At 32.7% G+C, this 22737-nt stretch overlaps 1 protein-coding gene across 1 annotated transcript; it reads left to right on the forward strand.

Moving 5' to 3' along the window:
* The first annotated feature begins 2790 nt into the window (after positions 1 to 2790).
* LOC145108566 (QWRF motif-containing protein 2-like) lies at positions 2791 to 6791 on the forward strand. The gene is made up of 6 exons (XM_079045598.1): positions 2791 to 4525; positions 5508 to 5627; positions 5721 to 5837; positions 5911 to 6000; positions 6192 to 6299; positions 6403 to 6791. Exons 1-6 carry the CDS (start codon positions 3095 to 3097, stop codon positions 6457 to 6459), a joined length of 1923 nt encoding a protein of 640 aa, XP_078901724.1. The 5' UTR covers positions 2791 to 3094; the 3' UTR covers positions 6460 to 6791.
* The last annotated feature ends 15946 nt before the right edge of the window (positions 6792 to 22737 follow it).

Consider the following 22737-nt stretch of genomic DNA (forward strand, 5'->3'; position numbering starts at 1 on the left):
ACAATCCCTGGGGCGGCTCTAACGCCTTTGCACTGTGATGTCAGATCACCGCCTCAGCAGAAGACTAGAAGACTCGCCGGAGGTTGATGTCGCATCAATTAAAATTGACCCCTTGCACCTTTAATTAATCCCAATTAATCCTAAATTAATTTCAGATTAATTCTGATTAATAATTAATTAATTCTTATTGATTTCTTATTAATTTATCAATTAATAAATCAATTATTTAACTATCGATCTCATCTTAATTTATTAATCACATAACAAATTAACAAATCAATTATCTATTCCCAATTAATATATTAATCACATTATACATTAACAAATCATTTCTCTCTTTCTCCCCGAATATCATTTATAACTACATCTGGTTATGAGTACACTCCAAAAAGAACTCTGTTTCTATTTGCAAGTTTATACAAATTTAGTTATGAGCTTAGAAACCTTAATCCAACAAAATGATCATGGGTTTGGGCTGCAGCCGCAGTCACGCCGTGACCTTCATTTCATCACGTCGTGAAGGCCATCCCGAATTAACGTTCATGCAATTGGCATGTCATGTCGTGATGCCCCATTCACCTCGTGGTGGAACAATGTTTTTTTTTTCAAAAAAAGCTTACATGTGATCATTCTAAACGTTCAACTGATCTATTCTGTAAAAATGAATGTTACAAGTATTCTTCGAAATAGAATGTCTATCGAGTATGAATGATGTTCCTTATTAATGAATACATAAACATTTGATTCGTTGTTTTTGAAAAGAAGACAAGAAATACGTCCTTTGTACATATAATTTTCATAACCATGTTTAGTTATTTGTAAATTTGTTAGAATAAAAACATTTTGGGCATGTAAAAGTTTAAATGTTTTACCTCAATTCAATTACCATGTAGTGCGATATTAAGAATAAAAAATATTTTGATCTTTACATCTTTGAAGTTTTTATGATGAAAATATAGATGACAAATATGCAAAATTGTTTCGGTATGAATTAATTAAGTATTTATTAATACTTTTGAAGTTATTAAAATTGATTAAAGCTTATGTAAATGTGATATTTAGAAAGTTTATGAAAAATATAAATAATATTTAAAACTTAAATTTGTAAGAAATGTATAATAAATAGCCAATTGATAAAAATAAAGATTTAAAATAATTTTAAAATTTTAAAATTGGACAAACATAATATCTAAAAATTTTATAAAAAGTAAATATAATATTAAAAAATTAGATAGTACAATATATATATATATATATATATATATATATATATATATATATATATATATATATATATATATATATATATATATATATATATATATATATATAGGTTTAAGTTCTATGGAAAACAAAAAACCCTAAAAATCATAAAAATGCATAAAAAAAATATTAGAAATCACAAAACTTTTTTTTGAATTTTTTATGAAAAAGTCGCTGCTTTTAATACAAAATCGTTGAATTTTTTTTTGAAAAAAAACCATTTTTTTATAAAAAAAAAATTGATTTTTTTTTTCAGCGATTTTATTAAAAAAGTTGCGATTTTTTCATAAAAAAATTCTAAAAAAAGTTTTGTGATCTCTAAGTATTTTTTTATGCATTTTTATGATTTTTAGGGTTTTTTTAGGGTTTTTTTGTTTTCCAAATAACCCTTCCCTATATATATATATATATATATATATATATATATATATATATATATATATATATATATATATATATATATATGGTTATTAAACTTGCTTATTTTTTAAGTTTATTTAAAATAATTTTATGTGATAGTACAACTTGACATGGTATTAATGTTTTAAAAATCAATTTTTTTATTGAATATGTCTAATGACCGGTTTTCTGCTCAACCGATTTGACACCTGGTTCAACCAGTTTAACCGTTGGTCTACGTCTGACAGTGGTGTGTGTCGATCTTTGAGTTATATACACTTCAGATAACCTGATCGATCGAGCTATTGAATTTTTCTTTAAAAATAGATTTTTTAATGGGCTAAGTGAAATTCAAATATCAAAATTCAGTAACCCAGTTCAAATGGGTTTTTACCAGTTTTATCACACCATTCAATCCGGCTTTTGAAGAAACCGTCCACTTCGATACGGTTCAGAAATTGACATAAAGCTAGCCGTTGTTGAACTACTCTCGTCCTCGGTTTTCGATCCGACCGGTTAAAACCAATTTTTAAAACATCGCATAGTATAATTTGGTACAAAAAGTTCAAATCTTTATGATTTTTTAAGAAAGGCTTGAAAATGTCATGGGTTAATTATTTATCTTTTAAATACTACTATGATATGTAAAGATTTTTGTTGTGACACTTTTTTAAAATTTTTTTTTTAAAATATTTGCACCAATTTAAACATTTTAGGTGACCAACATTATCTATACAAAACTTTACCAATCTTTTTATATTTGCACCAATTTAAGCATTTTAAGTGACAACATTATCTTTACAAAGCTTTACCGGTACAACTTTTCACACTATATATAATATAATTATGAAACCTGCTAACTTAAGGATTAATAATTTGTTTTTAACTAACAAATTTTCTTATTTTTGTTCTTACACAAAATATAAACTTCTTATTAACTCATACAATTGTTTTACCAAAATCTTTCCAATTCATAAATTAAAATACTTGATAAATTTTTTTATTTATTATATAATTTAGACAATAATTCCTTTTATTTAATTATGATATTTATGTAACGAGGATCAACGATCAAGTGTGGTGAAGAATTTCTAAAAAACAAAGAAACTATATATTGTCGAATCACGCGCTTCCGCATACACACGTGACAGGGAGTCACAAGGACAGTTATACTTATGCTAAACAAATCTCCCCTAAACCCACTCCCCCCTCTCCTCCGCGCAATCTTCTCGCCGGCGAAACGTAACGGTTATATCCCGATTCCTTACCACCACTTTTTCACCCGATTATACCAAATCTTACACACATTTAATTCGCTTTACACTTCTCTCTCTCTATCTCTCTCTGAAATCTTCCTTTGAGCTTTTAGAATTTGTGATTTGATCTGAATTAGGGTTTGAAACTGTGAATTTTGATTAGAGGATGCGATATAATGGTGGCTAACGTGTCTTCTCCAACAATTACATCTAACCCAAAGGTATTATCACGAGGCCCTCCTCCTCCGGCGAAAGCAAAGCGTGCGCCGTTGGTACCTTCTGAGGCTGATAACAATGGTCCTCCTGTTCCACGGCGGCCGAAATCTAGAGATGTTAGTTCACGGTACTTATCATCTACTGTTTCTTCGTCTTCTATCTCAACTACAATGACGTCGACATCTTCGTCGTCTTCTTTTTCTTCTACAACGACGTCGGCGTCTTCGAATTCCACGGGTACTCCAAGGAGGCGGTTTCCGTCGCCGTTAGTTTCTTCAGCTAATCTGATGACGCCAGCATCGACGGTGAATAATAAGCGACCTCAGTCGGCCGACCGACGTCGTCCTGGGACTCCGCGGATTGGTGAGATGTCGACCACCGCGAAGATGCTAACGTCATTGCCGGCGAGGAGTTTGTCAGTTTCGTTTCAAGGTGAATCGTTTGCGCTTCAGGTAAGTAAGTCATCCAAGCCGGCTCCCACTGGTGCTAATATTGGATCGAGAAATGGTACACCGGAGAGGAGGGCTTCGACGCCGGTTAAAAAGTCAGTAAATCCAAAGCCGATTGATCAGCAAAGGTGGCCAGCGCGATCTCGGCAGGGGAATTTCTTGACCAGGAGTGTAGATTTCACAAATGAGAATATGAAATTGAATGGATCTGGGACAGCCACTTCTGTTAGAGATTTACAAAAATCAATGATTAGTGATTGTGATAATTCCGATCGTACTGTTTCAGATGCTGAAAGTGTTTTCTCTGGTTCTGGTGGCACTCCAGGTAACAATAGAGGTGGAACACCTCGTGGAGTTGTGGTGCCAGCTAGATTTAAGCAGGAAACTGTTAATCGTCTCAGGAGAGTACAACCGGAGCCCCTTTCACCTCCATTGTCCCGAAATCATAAGCATCTCAAAGATGGTCCAACACTATCCCCACGAGGACTGTCACCTAGTCCAGTTAGAGGATCTGTTCGACCTGCTTCCCCAATCAATCCAGTTAGAGGAGCTCTTCGGCCATCTTCCCCCGGCAATTCAGTTAGAGGAGCTCTTCGGCCTTCTTCCCCAAGCAATTCAGTTAGAGGAGCTGCTAGGCCTTCTTCCCCAAGCAATTCAGTTAGAGGAGCTGCTAGGCCTTCTTCCCCAAGTAAGAGTGTGCCTACACCATCAAGGGGTATGCCTAGTTCAACAAGATCACGGAACGGAGTAGGGTTTAACAGTAATTTGGGGAGCACGCCTTCGATTCTCAGCTTTGCTGCAGAAACTAGGAGAAGTAAGGTAGGAGAGAACGCCATTGTTGATGCACATGTTTTGAGGCTTCTACACAACAAGTATTTGCAATGGCGTTTTGCAAATGCAAGAGCAGATGCTGCCATGTCAGTCCAGAGAGTAACTGCTCAGGTAATGCCTACTTAAAATCTAAAGTTTTTTGTATGCATAATGAAATCTACGTGTGTTTTATATGCTTCTTTCATTTTGGTATTCAACTTGATACTCTTTGTAACTGAGAGTGCACATGCCTTTCATGTTTGATTGGTTAATATGCTAATCTTATGATCTTATATTCTAAATCACTTGATCTTGCCTCTTCAAAGGCCATATGGTACTTGGTAGTAATTCTTTCTACATCTAAATATGTAAAGTAATGATACTAGTTTGGATTGGATAAATATAGTGCCTTGTAATTCTTGTTCTCACATACAGATGATCAGTATATATATTTCACTAGGTTACAACCCGTGGAAACCACGAGTAATTAAAAAAATACTGATAATTAAAAATGGTAATGAAAAAACAAAGATTTATAAAATTTTATTAAATTATTAAGAGATACGTTTTGTTTAAACTTTTATATTGATTATTTAAATTTTCATTAATATTATCATTAAAATTATGATTTTATGATTCTAATGAATATTGATTATTTAAAATTTTATTAAAATTATTAAATGTATACAAAAGAATAGGCATTTAGGGTTGATTTGAGTGTCCTTCACAATGGAATCAATTTCTTCCTAATGTCACGGGATTGCGTTCAAATGGGTTGTTAATATATGCAAGATCTACGTAGTTGTTAAAAATAATAGGAGGGTATTATAGGAATTGAACTTTGGAAAATAGTGGGTCGAGGAGATGACAGGTGGCATAATATGGATTCTTTTATTAGGGTAAGATTTGAACAGTCTTTAGCATTGGTACATGCACAGCAGCTGAATAGCAAGCTATACCCTTGTTTTTGTATTGTGTTTCCTATTTTACTCTTCAGCTGTGTTTATTATTTGAGGTGGATTATACTCTTGGTTGTTGTACATAAATAGTGAGGCACTTAAGTGGATGTTTTATTCATAGGTTTTTAATGACAAATTGTAACAAACTGTTTCAGAAAAGTCTATATAATGCATGGGTGACTACATCAAAAATGCGACAGTCTGTCATCTCCAAACAAATTGAGATACAACAGCTGAGGCATAACTTGAAATTGCACTCCCTCCTTAAGAATCAGGCAAGAACATCATAAATCATCTCATTTTTATATTTAATTATTGTTGCTTTGTGATAACATTAACAATATAACATTGATTTGACAAAAATGCAGATCCCATATTTGAAAGTGTGGGAACAAGGTGAGAGAGATCACTCTCTTTCTTTGTCTGGGACTATTGTGTCTCTAGAATCTGCTACCCTTCGTCTTCCACTTGTTGAGGGTGCAAAGGTAATTTTATCTCATTCTCATGTCTTCTTACAAACTGTATTGCTATTGATAATAACATTTGTTACTTTTACAGGTGGATGTTCAAAGTTTAAAAGATGCTATTTGCTCAGCTGTTGATGTGATGCAAGCAATGGCATCCTCAATATGCTCTTTAGTAATGAAGGTTTGTTAAAACCCCTTTCCTCTTTCGTGTAATTGTTGGCTACTTATAATTGGGGATTACTTTCTAAGTTTGTAGCATTTTGATTTTCTTGACAAAATCATATCCTTCTAATAAAAGCATCCTATATAATGTTAGTTTATGTTGCTCCAAATTATAGAAAATTCAATTTTAATATAACTAAATCTCAACAGGTGGAGCATGTGAATGCTTTAGCATCTGAACTAGCAACCACAGCAACAAACGAATGTTTCAAGATTAATCAGTGCAAAGATCTGTTGTCAATACTCACACACTTGGAGGTAAATAAACATCAAACTCCAAATTATCTTTTAATTTCTATTTTATTTGATTTTTCACGTTTATCATCATTTCTTATATAATCATGTTTTGAATGAAAACCAGATGCATAACTGCAGTTTGAGGACACACGTATTACAACTGCAACGCCTCTTTCTTTGACTGCTTACTGATAAATTGCAAACACTACTAACTACTACCACACTGGAAATTCCTACTTTGCCCCTATACCACGATGCCGACTGATACTTGGGGGATGGGGTTTTGTGGAAGACTGCGTAACTTTTACTTGTTTTGGATTTGTGAAATACGGGTGGGGTGGGGTCATGTCTTGTCCTGTATATGCATATATACAAGCGATTTCTCTTTTAGTATAGAAAATATATGTACATATGGACTCTGGAGTCTGGATGGACAATCATACTTGTTTTAATTTTGCAATACTTTCTCTTTAGGATATATATAACAATAACATATACTTATAACTTTATATATATGTAGGAACACAAAATCTCGTGGTGGCAATCCGAAAGCAAAAAAATATTTGTTTTTTTTTTACAGATATAGATATCATTTTTTAGTACATAAAATGATAAATTTTGGTATTTTTTTCCCGAAAAAGGTTATAATTCATAAATACATAATGTTAAAAGTTTTTCTTTTTTTTTCTTTGTAAATATTGTAGTTGTATATCTACATGTATACAAAATTTTATAGCATAAAAAATACTAATAAATATTTTTTGGTGTCTTTGTTTTTTTTTTTCTGAAAAAAGTAAGTCTAAAAAAATGAAAAATCAACATCAGTGATTTTTTTTTTAATTAATGAAATGTTAAATTGTATTTTCTTTGTTATATCACACATGTATATTATTTTATTCCAAAAAATGATAAATTTTGTTATATATTTGTTAATTACGGGTATTTTACATTTTAACATTTAGAAAATTTTATTTTTTTGAAAAGAAACTAAATATAAAAAAATTATTATTTATTGCTCAAAACATGTTATCAGTTTTGATTTTAGGAAAATAATAAAAATTTCCATTTATACGGTCTCACGTGAATTATTGCTCTTTATGACAAAAATTTTATATGCATTCTAATACTAATCATAAAGTTCATGGTGTGAAATATTTTAAGGATAAAAGTTTATACTTAAAATGAGCCGATCGAACTTGTGAAATATTTTATATCGACTCTAAAAATATTTGAAATTGACTTGGTTCAAGGATAAAAGTTTATACTTAAAATGAGACTGTTGGTTTATCTATGAAAATCAAACCATTCCAGTTAATCCACGTAGTGAATTGCAAAATAAACTCAATTGACATTAAGGTCATCAAGATTAATGTCACCCATAATTTTTTTTTAGAGAAAATGACAAATTTAGCCAAATTTACTAATTACTTTGTGGAAAATAGCCAAAAAAATTGAAATTGCAAATTTGGCCACCGAAATCGCAGATGGGAATGGTCCATCTGCGATTTTCACATCCCATCTGCGAATGTACAAGTTGCTAAAGCACAGACGTGCTTTAGCCAGTTGTACATTCGCAGGTGGGGTATTTTTTTATTTTTTATTTTTTATTTATTTATTTTTTTGTATATATATAGGGTTTACCAGGCTAAAATCGCAGATGGACTGTGTCTATCTGCGATTTCCTCTCTCTTTGATCTGCGATTTAATGTTTTTTTTGTTTTTTTTTATTTATTTTTTATTTTTTATTTTGACTATGAAATCAATGAGTTTGACTACGAAATAACCTTATTATATATAAACTTTTGTAGAAAATTATCAGTTTACTTGTTATTTATTTAGGAAATTTGTGTAAAATTTCTCTAAAAAAAATGATTGAATATTTGGTTTGTCTTGTAACTGGTGGGAGATGACAAGTTATTGAAACAAATCTGGAATACGTATGTCCACAGGGAGGTATTTTTGAATTCGCTTTGATATTTTCTGAGTATATTAGTTATAGTGATTTTGTATATTTGGTGAGAAGCAAAATTGGTTTGTTAGACAAATATAGAATTAGTCTTCGTTTCCATCATCCTGAATTGAATTATTATATAGCCATAGTTGAAGACATAAATATTAGAATGTTGATAAATGTAATAAAATGTAGTGGAGGAAGGGCTGTGAAAGTGTTTGTGGTGGTTGATGAAGAAGATGAGGTTAATGAGGCTGGTCAGAGTGGAAATCAGCCAGTTGGTAATTTATCCAGCTATAAAGGGAGCAATGATCCGATAGGTACTTTCAATACTCCTAGTGTACCTCAATTTCACAGTGTTGCTGAAAATGTTAATGAAACTTATTCACCTATTCACTATGTGGATCCTGAGAATTACAAGTATGTTGGTGATGATGATGTTGGTACATATCTTAATGACGTGGGTGGTCGTTGTGTTGATGTTCCTGAACAAGAAGTTAAAGTTATGAATAGGCGTGTAGTAGATAAAAGTAAAAAGAAAAAAAATTATGCGACAAAAAGATGAAGAAAAGCATGTTTACGGGGATTATGTTGATGTTGCTGATGTAGCTTTAGATATAACCGACTTAGAAAGCAATTCAGATGGAGATGAGTTGGGTGATGAAGTTAAAGCTAAGTTTCCCGATAACCTTTTTTACGGTATGCCCCCTCTACCAGCATGTCCAGTTGATATTAATGAAGATATCCCAACACAGATGGTAGACATCAATCTTCAAAAGATTGAATGTGAGAGTATATTTAAGAACAAATAACTTTTAAAGTGGGTTATTGGTAAAAAATGTATTCGAGAAGGTTTTCAGACGAGGACAAGTAGATCCACCAAATCAAGGTATGAGGCTGTGTGTGTTTCGAAAAATTGTTCTTGGTTACTAAGAGCAAAAGCAATTAAAAATTCTGATGGACTTTTCCAAGTGAATAAATTTGTTGATGTACACAAATGTTTTTCAACAATTTTGCAACCTAATCATCGACAAGCAAACAAATATGTTTTTGGTGAATATCTTGCTGATGTTTTGGCTGAAGATTATAGTAGAGTTTATCGGGGAAAAGATATTATTAATGATATGAATGCTCAATTGAATATCAATATCTCATACCATCAGGCATGACGTGCAAAGCAATATGCATTGTTGTTGTTAAGGGTTACGAAAGAGGATTCTTTTACCAAACTTCCGGCTTATTTCCACAATTTGGTCAAACATAATCCGGGTACGGTGACACATATTAAAAGAGATGGTGATGATCGCTTTGAGTTTTTGTACGTCGCACTTGGTTGTTCGGTTAGTATTTTAATACTTTAATATATATTTTTTATTTTTATTTTGGTGTATTTGAATAGATATACAATGTTACACCCCGATCCTTTTAAGTTCACAATAGCTTTAACATTTAAATTATTAGAATCATGCTGCACAAAAAACAACAACATATTAGAAAACTAAACAACTATTTCATTTTAAAATATCCGAAAATTAAATGCAATAATAATCCAACATTCAAATTACAAACATAAACAATGCAAAAACCAACATTCAATCAATAATTTCTATATTTACGCTGAAAAACAATAACATACTATAACAATTTTTCAACTTAAACGACAAGTATATACAAATTTTCAAGTTATACGACAAGTATACAAACGATTTTTAACTTTCAAATTAAAAAAGAAATAACATATTCTAACCATACTATAACAATTTTTCAACTTAAACGACAAGTATACACAAATTTTCAAGTTAAAAGACAAATATACAAACGACTATTGTAAACATATTGTAAACATTATTATAACCATTTTTCAAGTTATACGACCACTTATACGACAAGTATATACAATTTTTCAAGTTATACAACAACTATACAAACGACAAATAACATATTCTAACCATTCTATATCAATTTCTCAACTTAAACCACTAACCAAACATATTGTAAACAATATTGTAACAATTTATTTAACTTTGAACTTAAAAAAAATAGTATATTCTAACCATTTTACTAAATGTACAACAAGCCAATGCACATTCTACACAGTCTATACTTGTATATTCATACAACCACTAAGAAAATAGCATTAAAACTTCAAGGTTACTAATAAGTAATATTAAATCTATCAAATACAACAAAATTACCCAATCACAAACAATATAATTTCATTTTTTTACACTAACTAATACAACAAATAATAAAATAATAAAAACATATACTAAATAAATGTTAATTAAAACATAAAGAGTTAAAATCTAACCATATTTTCGGAATTGTTAAAAAAATCGTCCATTTTCTTCAAAAAATCGTCAGAGGGAATCGTCGAGAGAGAGAGTTTTTCTAAATTGAAGAGTGAAAAATGAAAAAAAAAAAACCGGTTTTATACTTTTTTCAACTTAAATCGCAGATGGAACAGGATAAATCGCAAATGGACTATTCCATCTGCGAAAGTACAAGTGCCTAAAGCACAGCTGTGCTTTAGGCGCTTGTACCTTCGCAGATGGAAGGGCAAAATCGCAGATGGCCATTTCCATCTGTGATTTCAGTGGTTAAAATTGCATTTTTGATTTTTTTGCTAAATTTGTAAGGTAATTAGTGTATTTGGCTAAATTTGTAATTATCTCAATTTTTTATTACTTTACGACGTACTTAACAGATATGACCCGGAGTCGCAAAGCCTTATTAAGAAGGGACTCATTGCCAATTGCCACCTTCGAGAGAGCCCAAGCGAGCCACATGTGTGATAGTCTTATAAGAATTGGTTCTAAATATATGTCAATGGCATTCTTACTGCACCTACTTACAAAGGAAAAGAAAAGAGCACACTAATATGTTAGGGGGGAAATGACTTGTAGGGTAATTACTTTTTCGTCTTGTTTACGTTTAGACAACTTTTTTTTTCATATATTTGACCATTTAACTTGTTAAATGTGTTCACATATTACCATTGTTACATGTATGACTTGTAAGGTAATTACTTTTTCGTCTTGTTTACATTTAGACAACTTTTTTTTGCACATATTTGGCCATTTAACTTGTTAAATGTGTTCACATATTATCATTGTTACCTGTAGCAAGTGACAATGAAAATATGTAAACACATTTAAAAAGTTAAATTGTCAAATATGTATAAAAAAAAGAATGTTGCCTAAATGTGAACAATTGTTTTATTATATAATTCTTAAAGACTTTATAATTTCTTACAACATTTTTATGATATTTTTTTCCTATAGGTTTTTCTAATACAATGTTTTAAAGTTTGCTTATAATTTTTTTTATAGTTTCATATAATTTTAATACAAGTGTTTTTAAACCAAATATTTTATAAATGTTTTAAATTTTTCTTACAAGTTTTAACTTTTTTTTAATAACTTTCATACAGTTATTTCTAGACTTTCTTTTACAATATTCTTAAAGTGTTTCACAGATTTTGTATGATAATTTAATATTTTTTATAACATTTTAAAATACTTTCGTTAAATACTAGTTTAAAACGTCGTAATTAAAAAATTAAGTACTAGTTTAAAACGTTGTATTAAAAAAATTAAAAGTTTATAAACTTCTAATTAAAAGGTATTAAAAAGTTGTAATAATTTTAAAACATTTACATTATATAGATTTTTTTTGTTTTTTATTTGCTACGTAATATTTTTTTTAAAGACCCTTTATTCTTATTGTTATATATTTAATTTATTTTATTTTATTGTTAGATACTATTAGCTTTAAAAATATTGTATATGCTTAAAACCAAAATAAAAATAAAAATGAGAGGCTATATAAAATATTTCGAAAAACGAAAACATATTTATTAATTAAAAAGTAAGTTTAGAATTGATCAATATTTAATTAATATTTAGGACATTATGAATACTTTAAAAATAACGTCTGGAAAAAATAATACAAACAAATATGTAAAATAAAATCACTATTAAAAGTGGGGAAAATGACTTATCATGGTAATTAACTTTTCGTCTTGTTCACATTTAGACAACTTTTTTTTGTGTGTACGCATTTGACCATTTAACTTGTTAAATGTGTTCACATATTATCATTGTCACCTGCTATAGCCGGTGACAATGATAATATATGAATATATATAACAAGTTAAATGGTCAAATGTGTACAAAAACAAGTTACCTAAATGTGAACAAAATGACAAAGATGATTATCCTGATAAGTCATTTTCCCATATGTTACGTCTAGAAGAAGCAATACATAAAGAAAAATAATTAAATAAAGCAAAAAGTAAAATGACAATGGATGAGATTTGTGTTTAATAATATTCTTTTACGCCTGCCTTTCCTCTATATAATTTTTTTGTCATCGCACATGTCACATCATCTTCCACACCACATCATTTTAAGTAGTAAATGGTCACCATATCACCACACCAAAATAATTTCCATGTCATTTTTTTTTGTTGAGTTTCTTATTTTTAATAATTATAAAAAACAAATATAATTTTATAAAACACACTATTTAAATAAAACCATAACATTTAAATTGAAAATAAAAATGTTACAAGACCACAAAAAGAAAAGATACGATAAATTAAAAACATAAAACGATCATAAAATTTAAAATTTGCCCTTAAGTTTTTCCCGAATCTTCGACTTCAACCTCGCACCACTTCCTCATCTTCGGGCGCCAAACCTTCGGTGCTACTCCTAAGAATTGCCAAGTCTTTCATAATTTCTTCTTGCTCGTGTCGCTCCTTATCGTCCCCTTCTTGTCTACGAAGTATTTCTAAATGTTCACGTTGTAAATCATTTATTTTTCTTGTTGCAGTTGTATGTGCTTTTGGAATTTTGCTTCAATTTCCGCCGTATGCTTTGTTATTCTGTAAACTTCCTCCGCATATTTTATCGCGTGCTTCTCTTTTTCGCGTCCTACCGGTCATTGTGGAGGGGAGATCTCTTCGATGTCGTCCAAAATCTCATCGGTGTGGGCGTTGAGGTCGATGTGAGTCTGTGCGTTGGAAACATCGACCGATCTCGAATTGCTAGACCTCTTAGATTGCACCTCCGTCAATGTTAGACATTGAGTTCATTTTGGATATTTTCTCAACATCTCCCATGCTCTCTTAAACTCGAAAGTATGACCCATCTCGACTCAATATTGCGCTTTTGCGACTTTAAACAAATCGAAGTCGTTGCAACCGCTCTCCTTTTCCGAATATAGCTTGTTGTAGATTGAGGTGAATTTGGTGCACCTCTTATTCAATTCTTACAAATTATCGGTGTTGAGGTATGAATTTTTTTTCAACAAAGCGTAAAATCTGACGAGCTCCGCTTCCCAACAAGCACTTTTCTTCATACCATTTCCTTTACTATTATTTTTCGATGTCCCACACCACGTTTCCACTAAAGCATATTCCTCCTCCGACGTCCACCATTGTGGACCTTCTTCATTGTCTTTGGTTTTTCCTTTTGATTTCGATTTCCCTCTCCGACTACATTCGGCTTGAGTTTCGGTAACAAATTCTATCGATGGTTATATGGGTGGTGGTAGTTAGGTAGGAATTGGTTGAAGGGTTGTTTGTGTTTGGAAATTTGGTACAAAAGATGATATACCAAAAAGGTTTTGTTTCACATTTGGTCATTGCGCGTAAATGTTTTGTTGGAAGTATGTTGGTGAAGGAAATTGAATAGAATGTGAGGTACTATTAAAAAAGTTTGCCGGTATGGTATTTGCAACGATCCTTGGGTGTTTATTAGGTTAATATAACCCTCGTATCCAACGAATCCCATAGGAAAGGTTGTGTTCGGGTGTGGATTTGGGTTTGGTAGATGGGTGTTTGGGTTTTGCTCTATTTTTTGGTTGAAGAGGTTTTGACATGTATAAAATTTATAGAGAAAGAAAAGAATGGTGTGAATAAAATTGAGGGAGATGATATATATATATATATATATATATATATATATATATATATATACATACATACATACATACATACATACATACATACATTATGACCATTTGCAGCCAACGGTCATGTGACCGTTTGATTTTTTACCCGTTAAGCAATGTTGAGGCTGCAACGCCTCTTAACATAACTCCATAGGGGGCGGTGTTCCTCAAGTCATAATGACATTATGGATGTCAACATCAACCTCTCAATGCAGATGAGAGGCCTATAATGAGTGGGCTTAACAAAAGTTCACAACATGTATGTGTTTCTCAGCGTAAAATAAGTGGAATAATGTGTATTATTGAATTTGAAACTAACACTTGCGTGAAATTATTAGAACTGAAATGTATTCACGGACCCTCTATTTGTTGTGATTTCATGTATGTAGATCGCTAATGCTCTATGCCATTCTTAATAACTATGGTTATAAGTGAACTAAACATTCAACGAACCATTCGTGAACCGTTTGGTGGCAAATACATTTATGTTCGTTTATTTAATAAATGAATGTATATGAACACAAATATTTGTTCGTTTAATTAAACAAACTAACATGAACAATGTTTTCATTCTTTCATTTATGTTCGTTCATCTAAGTTTATTATGTTCATATATGTTTAAGTGTTTATTATTACATTAATATATTAAGTGTTCATTTATATTCATAAATGTTTTCGTTCATTTTAAGTGCTTGTTTATATTCGTTAGTTTATGTTCGTTTGTTAGGACCCTTGTGATTTGATGTGTTAAAATGTCACCCCCGGTCGGTGATGAAAACGACGAGTTGTGCGACGTGGGGATATTGGATCGAGACACACACACACACACACACACACACACACACACATATATATATATATATATATATATATATATATATATATATATATATATATATATATATATATATATATATATATATATATATATATATATATATATATATATATATATATATATTGTGACATCCCTATTTTCACGGCCAGAAAAGACCGATTTGTTTATGCTTTATTTTGAAAATTAGAGTATCTCATAAAAAAATATGTTGCGGAATTAGTTCCCAGAAAAACATGATAAATATATTATCAAAGCATTTCCGAAGAAATGTATTTTGTTCATATTAAAACTTTGGGATGTCATCGTCAATACTGAAACATAAGCATAAACAGACCTTACATTTATTTACACTAGTGATCTACATCTCCTTTAAATCTCTCAGTGTAAAGTAGTTTCGTATCGATACCCGTGATACAAATAGACTGAGTGGGTCAGGTTGGGAAACCTGGTGAGTACATAGGGTTTTCAACCCACAATAATATAATTATTATGTTTAATCATCAAAAAATCAACCCAATTACCCATCCCCATTATCTTCTTTATTCCTTAAGGATTTACCCTAAGAATCATCTGTCATTCACTTTTTCATTCCTAAGGATTCTCCTAAGGAATAGGCACGAAGTCCATCGTCGCCAGGGTTTATACAATAGGCACTAAGTCCATAGTCGCCAGGGTTTATACAATAGGCACTAAGTCCATAGTCGCCAGGGTTTATACAATAGGCATTAAGTCCATAGTCACCAGGGTTTATACAATAGGCACTAAGTCCATAGTCGTCAAAGTTTATACAATAGGCACTAAGTCCGTAGTCGCCAGGGTTTATACATTAGGCACTAAGTCCATAGTCGCCAGGGTTTATACATTAGGCACTAAGTCCATAGTCGCCAATGTTTACTTATATCGTCTTTCATCCCTCCTCATTCGTCTACCCATGTTTTACCCAACATATTCGTAGATATAAAATACATATACCTTTTAAATCATTTAAAACATGTATAAAATCGTTCATCCAGCATAGACAGCAAATATTCAAATAATATGCACACATAACACGTAATTTATATAAAATACTTCATATCTATGTGTAAGATGAAAGTAACTATGCACTCACATTAGTAGCGTGATTGGATAGAATCTAACTAGAAACGGTCAGTGGTTCGTCGTTGTCGGGCTCGGGAAGGGAAACGACTTCAGCAAACGAGAGAGAGGAAAAAGGTTTTGGTGTAAAGAAGCTTAGGGTCGAACTTGCTATTTATAGGCTGATTTTGGCTCTCTCACGTCGTGAGCCTCACATGCTCACGTCGTGAGCTTCCATGAGTCATCCCGTAGACTTCCCAGGTGTTTTCTAGGCTCGATTAGTGTTTGTTTGACTTCTCACGTCGTGAGAAATCGTGCTCACGTCATGAGCCTTAAACGTAGACTTGCCATATGCATTCTATCCTTGAAAAGTGGCGTTTTGACTCCTCACGTCGTGAGAAATCATGCTCACGTCGTGAGTCCAATCAGATTAGGGTTTCTGACACGTGTCATGCTCTCAGACAGTTGCATCTTCGGAAGGCCATAACTTTTGCATACGAGCTTCGTTTTTGACGTTCTTTATATCCACGCTTAGGTGGAGACGTAGTCTACAACTTTCATTTAGACCTCTAAGGCTAAAAAGTAATTTATCGTAAACTCACTTTTTACAATTCCCGGTGTCGTGCCGTTTTTGTCGCGAAACTTCGACAGGTCATAACTTCTTCGTTATAACTCGGATTTCAGCGTTCTTTATATGTATGGAAACCTTGTGACATATAATACAAGTTAGTTAAGATTATTTATTGTAAATAATCCTTTATCAAAAATTCATTTTTGACGCTTATCGTCTCTAAATTGACTAGCCCGAATCTGCGGGCGCTACATATATATATATATATATATATATATATATATATATATATATATATATATATATATATATATATATATATATATATAGAACATAACACATAAGTATAACACAAACGACTTTTATTTATAATAATTTATTTGGGATTACATGGTTGAATATGTTAAAAACATATCCTAATCATAACTAGAAATAACAAACAGACGAAAATAAACTCTAACAAGCTTCCTTGAAGACCTTCTCCTTGGCATGACTATCCTCCACCCTCATCTTCCTAAGAATACATATATTTTTAAAATGTCAATATAATGTTGGTGAGTGCATATGTTTTTATTGTTTTCTTCTTTATTTGGTTGTATTAAATCAATAATCCTTTTTCTTTTAGAAAAACATTTCTTAATATATTTTTTTCAACCTTAGTTTTTTATCTTTTTAGGATACTTTATCAATCCTAATTTACTATCTTTGTAGGATATTTACCGATCCTATCTTATTATCTTTTACAATATTTTATTAATCCTAACGTATTTTATCTATCACTCTAAGTCATCCATCTTGGTAGTCGGATCTCTAAGGCGGTTGTAATTTATTACCATGAGCCCCCATAATCGACGTTTTTTGACTAGTTATGGTTAATTTGAAAAGTGGATACTTGGACAGAATAACGATTAGGTACAATGCATATCCCTATATTTGACCAACATTACTTCTAGGTACTATGTTATCATAGAAAATTGGTCATTATAACATCTAGGTAATATTTCTTCCTAGACTATCGAACATCATTACTCTTAGGCATAATATCATAGCTTACACGTAGGTATAGTATATCTAGCAACATTATCCTAAGGTTTCATGCTTTATATAACGATTGATATTTATAGGTATAAATATATTTTGATAAAACAGTTTGATAAGCAAGTATCCCCCCCCTCCCCGGTAAAAGTTTTAAACTAGTAAAATAGGGCCGTGAACTCACCCTAGTCACGTGAGACCGTTGGTGTAAGGTGTAATCGGGCTCGGGATTTCGAAGACCGCTCCATGGGCAACAACTTCGAGAGATGTTTAGAAGGTGTGAAGAATGGGTTCTACATTGCCTTCTATTTATAGACATGGAATTTGGGTGCGCGCGACACAAATATCTGTGCGCGTCGCGCGTGATCATCCTAGCTCCATCCAGAGAAGGCCATGTGTTACTTCCCCAACTGGCCACGCCACTCGTAATATACTCGAATCCGATGTCAGGTGTGCGACGGGCATAGGCGTGCACCTCGCGTGCACGTAATGATTTTTATAAAAATCGTAACTTCTTCGTGCGTGCTCCGATCTAAGCCCTCTTTATATCTATATGATAATCTCAATGGATACTACAACTCTCATTTATGTTGCTTTAGCTAGTTTTGACTTTCATTTATGTGCCTAACTGGGGTAAAAATAAATGATTTTACAAAAATCATATTTCTCTCATACGAATCCTGTTTTCAACACTCTTTGTCCTAAGGTTTATATCTTAAGGAGTACTACGAATCTCCTTTTTGTACTTTTAGTCAAAACTCAACCAATCTCTAAGTACCGTTTTGACGTAATTAATTTTAATTACGCGGTTGATTTCTATTTTTATAAAATCCATAACTCGTTCATTTGGAGTCGGATTTTTACGAATCTTATATCCTTGAGATCACGTTAACGATTACTTTCCAAGTTTGTTAACCAACTTAGAAAACTGTACAACTTTTTAGGCGCTAATTTTTTAGCCTAATAGTCGTTTTATTATCTCAAAATCAAATATTACAATACTATGCTATTACATCTATTTTTCATACTCTTTCCTAATGGTGATCAGTGACAGAATCCTCTTGTCCTTTATTTGTTCTTCCTAATGGTGATCAGTGACAGAATCCTCGTCGGGCTTCCTTCGAACAAGTGAGGGTGCTTGTCCTTCATTTGTTCCTCTCGTTCTCATGTGTACTCCTGTCTTCACTTAGAGTTCCATCGTACATTTACAATGGGAATCCAAATCTGCTTGAGTCGTTTGGTCTCTCTGCCCATGATTTCTACTGGCTCTTCGATGAAGTTCAGTTAGGGGTTAATCTGAATTTCATCAAGTGGAATGACAAGCGTATCGTCGGAAAGGAAAATTTTAAGATTAGACGCATGGAAGACGTCATGCACGTTATTAAGCTCTTGGGGTAACTTAAGTCGATAGGCAACTGGACCTATCATATCAAGGATTTCGAATGGTCCTATTGTAACGCCCATATATTCGGGCTAGTCAATTTAGAGACAATAAGCTTCGAAAATAACTTTTTTGATAGAAGATTATTTAGTATAAATAATATTGACCAAGTTATAGTATATGTCACAAGGGTTCCGTACATATAAAGAACGCTGAAATCCGAGTTATAACGAAGAAGTTATGACTCGTCGAAGTTTTACGGCTAAACCGGCACGATACTGCGTAACGTAAAAAGTGAATTTTTGATAAATTACTTTTTAGCCTTAGCGATCTAAGCAAAAGTCGTATTATACGTTAAACCGAGAACGTGAAAAAAAGAGCGTCCAAATCTGACTTCGTATGAGGAACTTATGATTTTTCTAAGATTTAGCATAGGAGTGCACAACCTGAAATACGAATTTTAGATCGATCGATTTTTATGTAACAACCCGGTACTTTTCAAGTCAATAAAAGTCAAACCCTTTAAATAAAAACTCGAACTTTATTAATTTTATTTAGTTTGTTAAGATCATAAGGGTTAAAATATGACTTAAATTATATAAATGATGTTTTTATATAAGTATTTTAATGTTTGATATAAAAACATTTAGTCCAAAACACAATTTTAGTTGCCAAAATAGGAACCGAGAACATGCGAATGGTCCAACTCCTAGGACCGAACACCTCTTTTCGGCCAAGAACCCTCGGACCGCAAACCCTTCGGACCGAAATCTCATTTTCGGCCGAAAACCCAACCGCTATAAGTAGTTTCACTCGAAAAACAAGTCATTTTCTCACTTTTCCAACCAAAAACACACGCATTTTGCTCCCAAGTATCAAACAAGAACATTCCAATCTTCAAGAAAAATCCTTCAAATATTCATAGTTTACACCAAGAACACCAAGAACACCAAGAACAATCTTCAAATCTTCATCTGACCGAAAACAGCTTGGACCGTAAACACGTTCCCGACCGAGAACACCATAAGACCGAGAACCTGGTTCTCGGTTGAGGTTTTAGGACTGAAATCAAGGATTTCGGTGAAGGCTAGACCGAAAACCTTATCATCACTCCAAATAATTCTCGGTAATTATTCCTTACAAAAATTAAGTGTTGTTTAACACTTAAATTATTATTTTGCTAATTTAAATATGATTACGTGTTTAAATAATACTAGGATACTGTTCTTTCCACATATGCTAGCCCGAGGATCATCTCTATGGTTCTGCTATCCAGACTCGAACACACTAGAGGTGAGCTCATACCCCTATATTTTCACTATTTTCAATGTTTTTAGGGGGGAATACAAGTAAAACACAAGGACTCTTGTGTTAATACTCAAACGATTTCAAAACCAATTGCAATTTATTCAAACCGATTTATCACTACATTTTATAAAAATATATGTTTATATATATATATATATATATATATATATATATATATATATATTTTAACCCTTTTTGTAACATATCTAACAAAAAGGGTGTTTATCACAAGTTTCAGACTACTACTATTTACATACAATTAAATTGCAAAGGTTTTCAGTACATTACAGAACATTACATTTAAACTATAATTGGTATAGTTTGTGAACTACTACACTATTTTGCTAAGTACAATACACCGAACAAGAACATACATTTAAACTATAATAGGTATAGTTTGGAAGACACTACACTATTTTACAAGTTCAAGAACACTACTCTATTACATCGATTCAAGGATACACTACTAAATAATTATTTAAGTATAATTATTTACATTAGAAAGTACACTACTACGAGATGATACATACAGTTTTCAAGTACAAAAGAACACTACAACACTGCACGTAAACTAGTTAATATAGGGTTGTGAGGCACTACTTCGGGGTACCCATCATGGTACCGGATTGGCAACCCCGCACCTAAACTGTTAGCTACAGTTAGGCCGGCAGGCCTGGGGTGACAAACGTCATAACATTCCGACGCCTGAAGAACGTCGTAAAGGTCACTAGGTCATATCAAGTATGGTTATATGAAACTCACAATAGTATTAACTAAAACATTGTTTACAGTATTAACACTAATTCAATGGTTTTATTTTAATTAATGAAACTACAGTATACTACTACACATTACAGCTAGTGGTATCCATGCATACATACAAAGGTTTTCATACAAACAGTATACTACTATACATTTCTAATGGTGGTATCCAGGTTTTCATACAAAGATTTCATAACAAAACTACTACGATACACTACTTTCCTAGTATAGAGTACTCTAGTACCACATACAGTTTAGGGAAAGCAAACATGATATGGTTTTACTCCTTAATAAGACTACATACATTATTACAGAATACAGTATCAAACATACATTTTGGTCTTAAGGCCTAAGACTACTTTTCACTACTAAAGAAAATATTGGATTTTCTGGAAGTATACTATAACATTTTCAATGAACAAAGACAAGATTTCCATCTCAAAAACATACTTATAAATTCACCAACTTAAATGTTGATACTCTTTCAAAACCACTTGTATTCTCAGGGAACCGGTAGACAGGTACACCCACGACTTTTGAGAAGACGGAGCTTTTAGTGTCGCGTCTTTTGTACATTTTGTTATACAATTTTGATGTCATACAAACTATGTACTGAACATATGTAAATAATATATTCTATCAATGTAATGGTTGTGTTTGCTTTGATTACTATTATGCAATTGTTGTGATACTATACATGGCGTCCTCCGCCCCCGAACATTTCCGCCGTTCCGGTTTAGGGGGGGGGGTGACATTTTAGCCAACACAACCTAAATGAGAATTGAAGATCTCATTAATAGGAGTTCAACGATAAAAAGACAGTCGAAAACGGAGTCCGTATGTAGAAGTTATGAATTTTACACGGTCGTTAGCAGTGTAATATTTTCATACTATTAAAATTTAACATCGGTCTAAAATTAGCCGATGGAGTCAAAAGGAGAGTTGTAGATATTGTCAATACCTACGTGTGGATATAAAGAACGTCGAAAACGGAGCTCGTATGCGAAAGTTACGGAATTTAGAAGTCGGAAGGGTGCTGTTGCGAAGTGGGTGACGTGGCGCGAGCTGAGCCATTACTTTCTCCCCACGCCTTGCCACTAGATGGTGACATGTGGCACCAACTAGACGAGTTGGAGGCCAAAACTCGACTCGTTTGACCCAGTTCCAGCCAATAAATACCATGCGAGAGTGCCTTCATTTTTCACACCAAAACCCTTTCACTTCTCTCTCTAACTTCTCTCTAAGCCTCCCAAAACCCTCCCAAAGCCCTAGTAACCTCAAGGCGCTAGAGGAAAAGCCCTAGAGCGCTATAAGGCTCCGAAAAGAAGAGCTTTCGGATCGGAAGTTCTGCCCCGCAGAGCCCATTTCCTAGCCAAACCTCCCGGTAAGTGAGTTGCTTACCCTACTTGTAACATCCGGATTCCCAGGTATCTTATTTTAAGTATTTACCTTGAGCTTTAGGGAGGGACTCGGCGAGTAGGCGCTCAGACTCGCCGAGTAGGATCGCGAATTCTTGTCTGGATTAATGAGGGACTCGACGAGTCGATGCGTGGACTCGGCGAGTCCGCGCTGTAA

This window comes from Lactuca virosa, chromosome 4 (assembly GCF_052849685.1).
Source record: "Lactuca virosa cultivar CGN04683 chromosome 4, Lactuca_virosa_CGN04683_v6, whole genome shotgun sequence".
In the NCBI taxonomy this organism is placed as follows: Eukaryota; Viridiplantae; Streptophyta; class Magnoliopsida; order Asterales; family Asteraceae; genus Lactuca; species Lactuca virosa.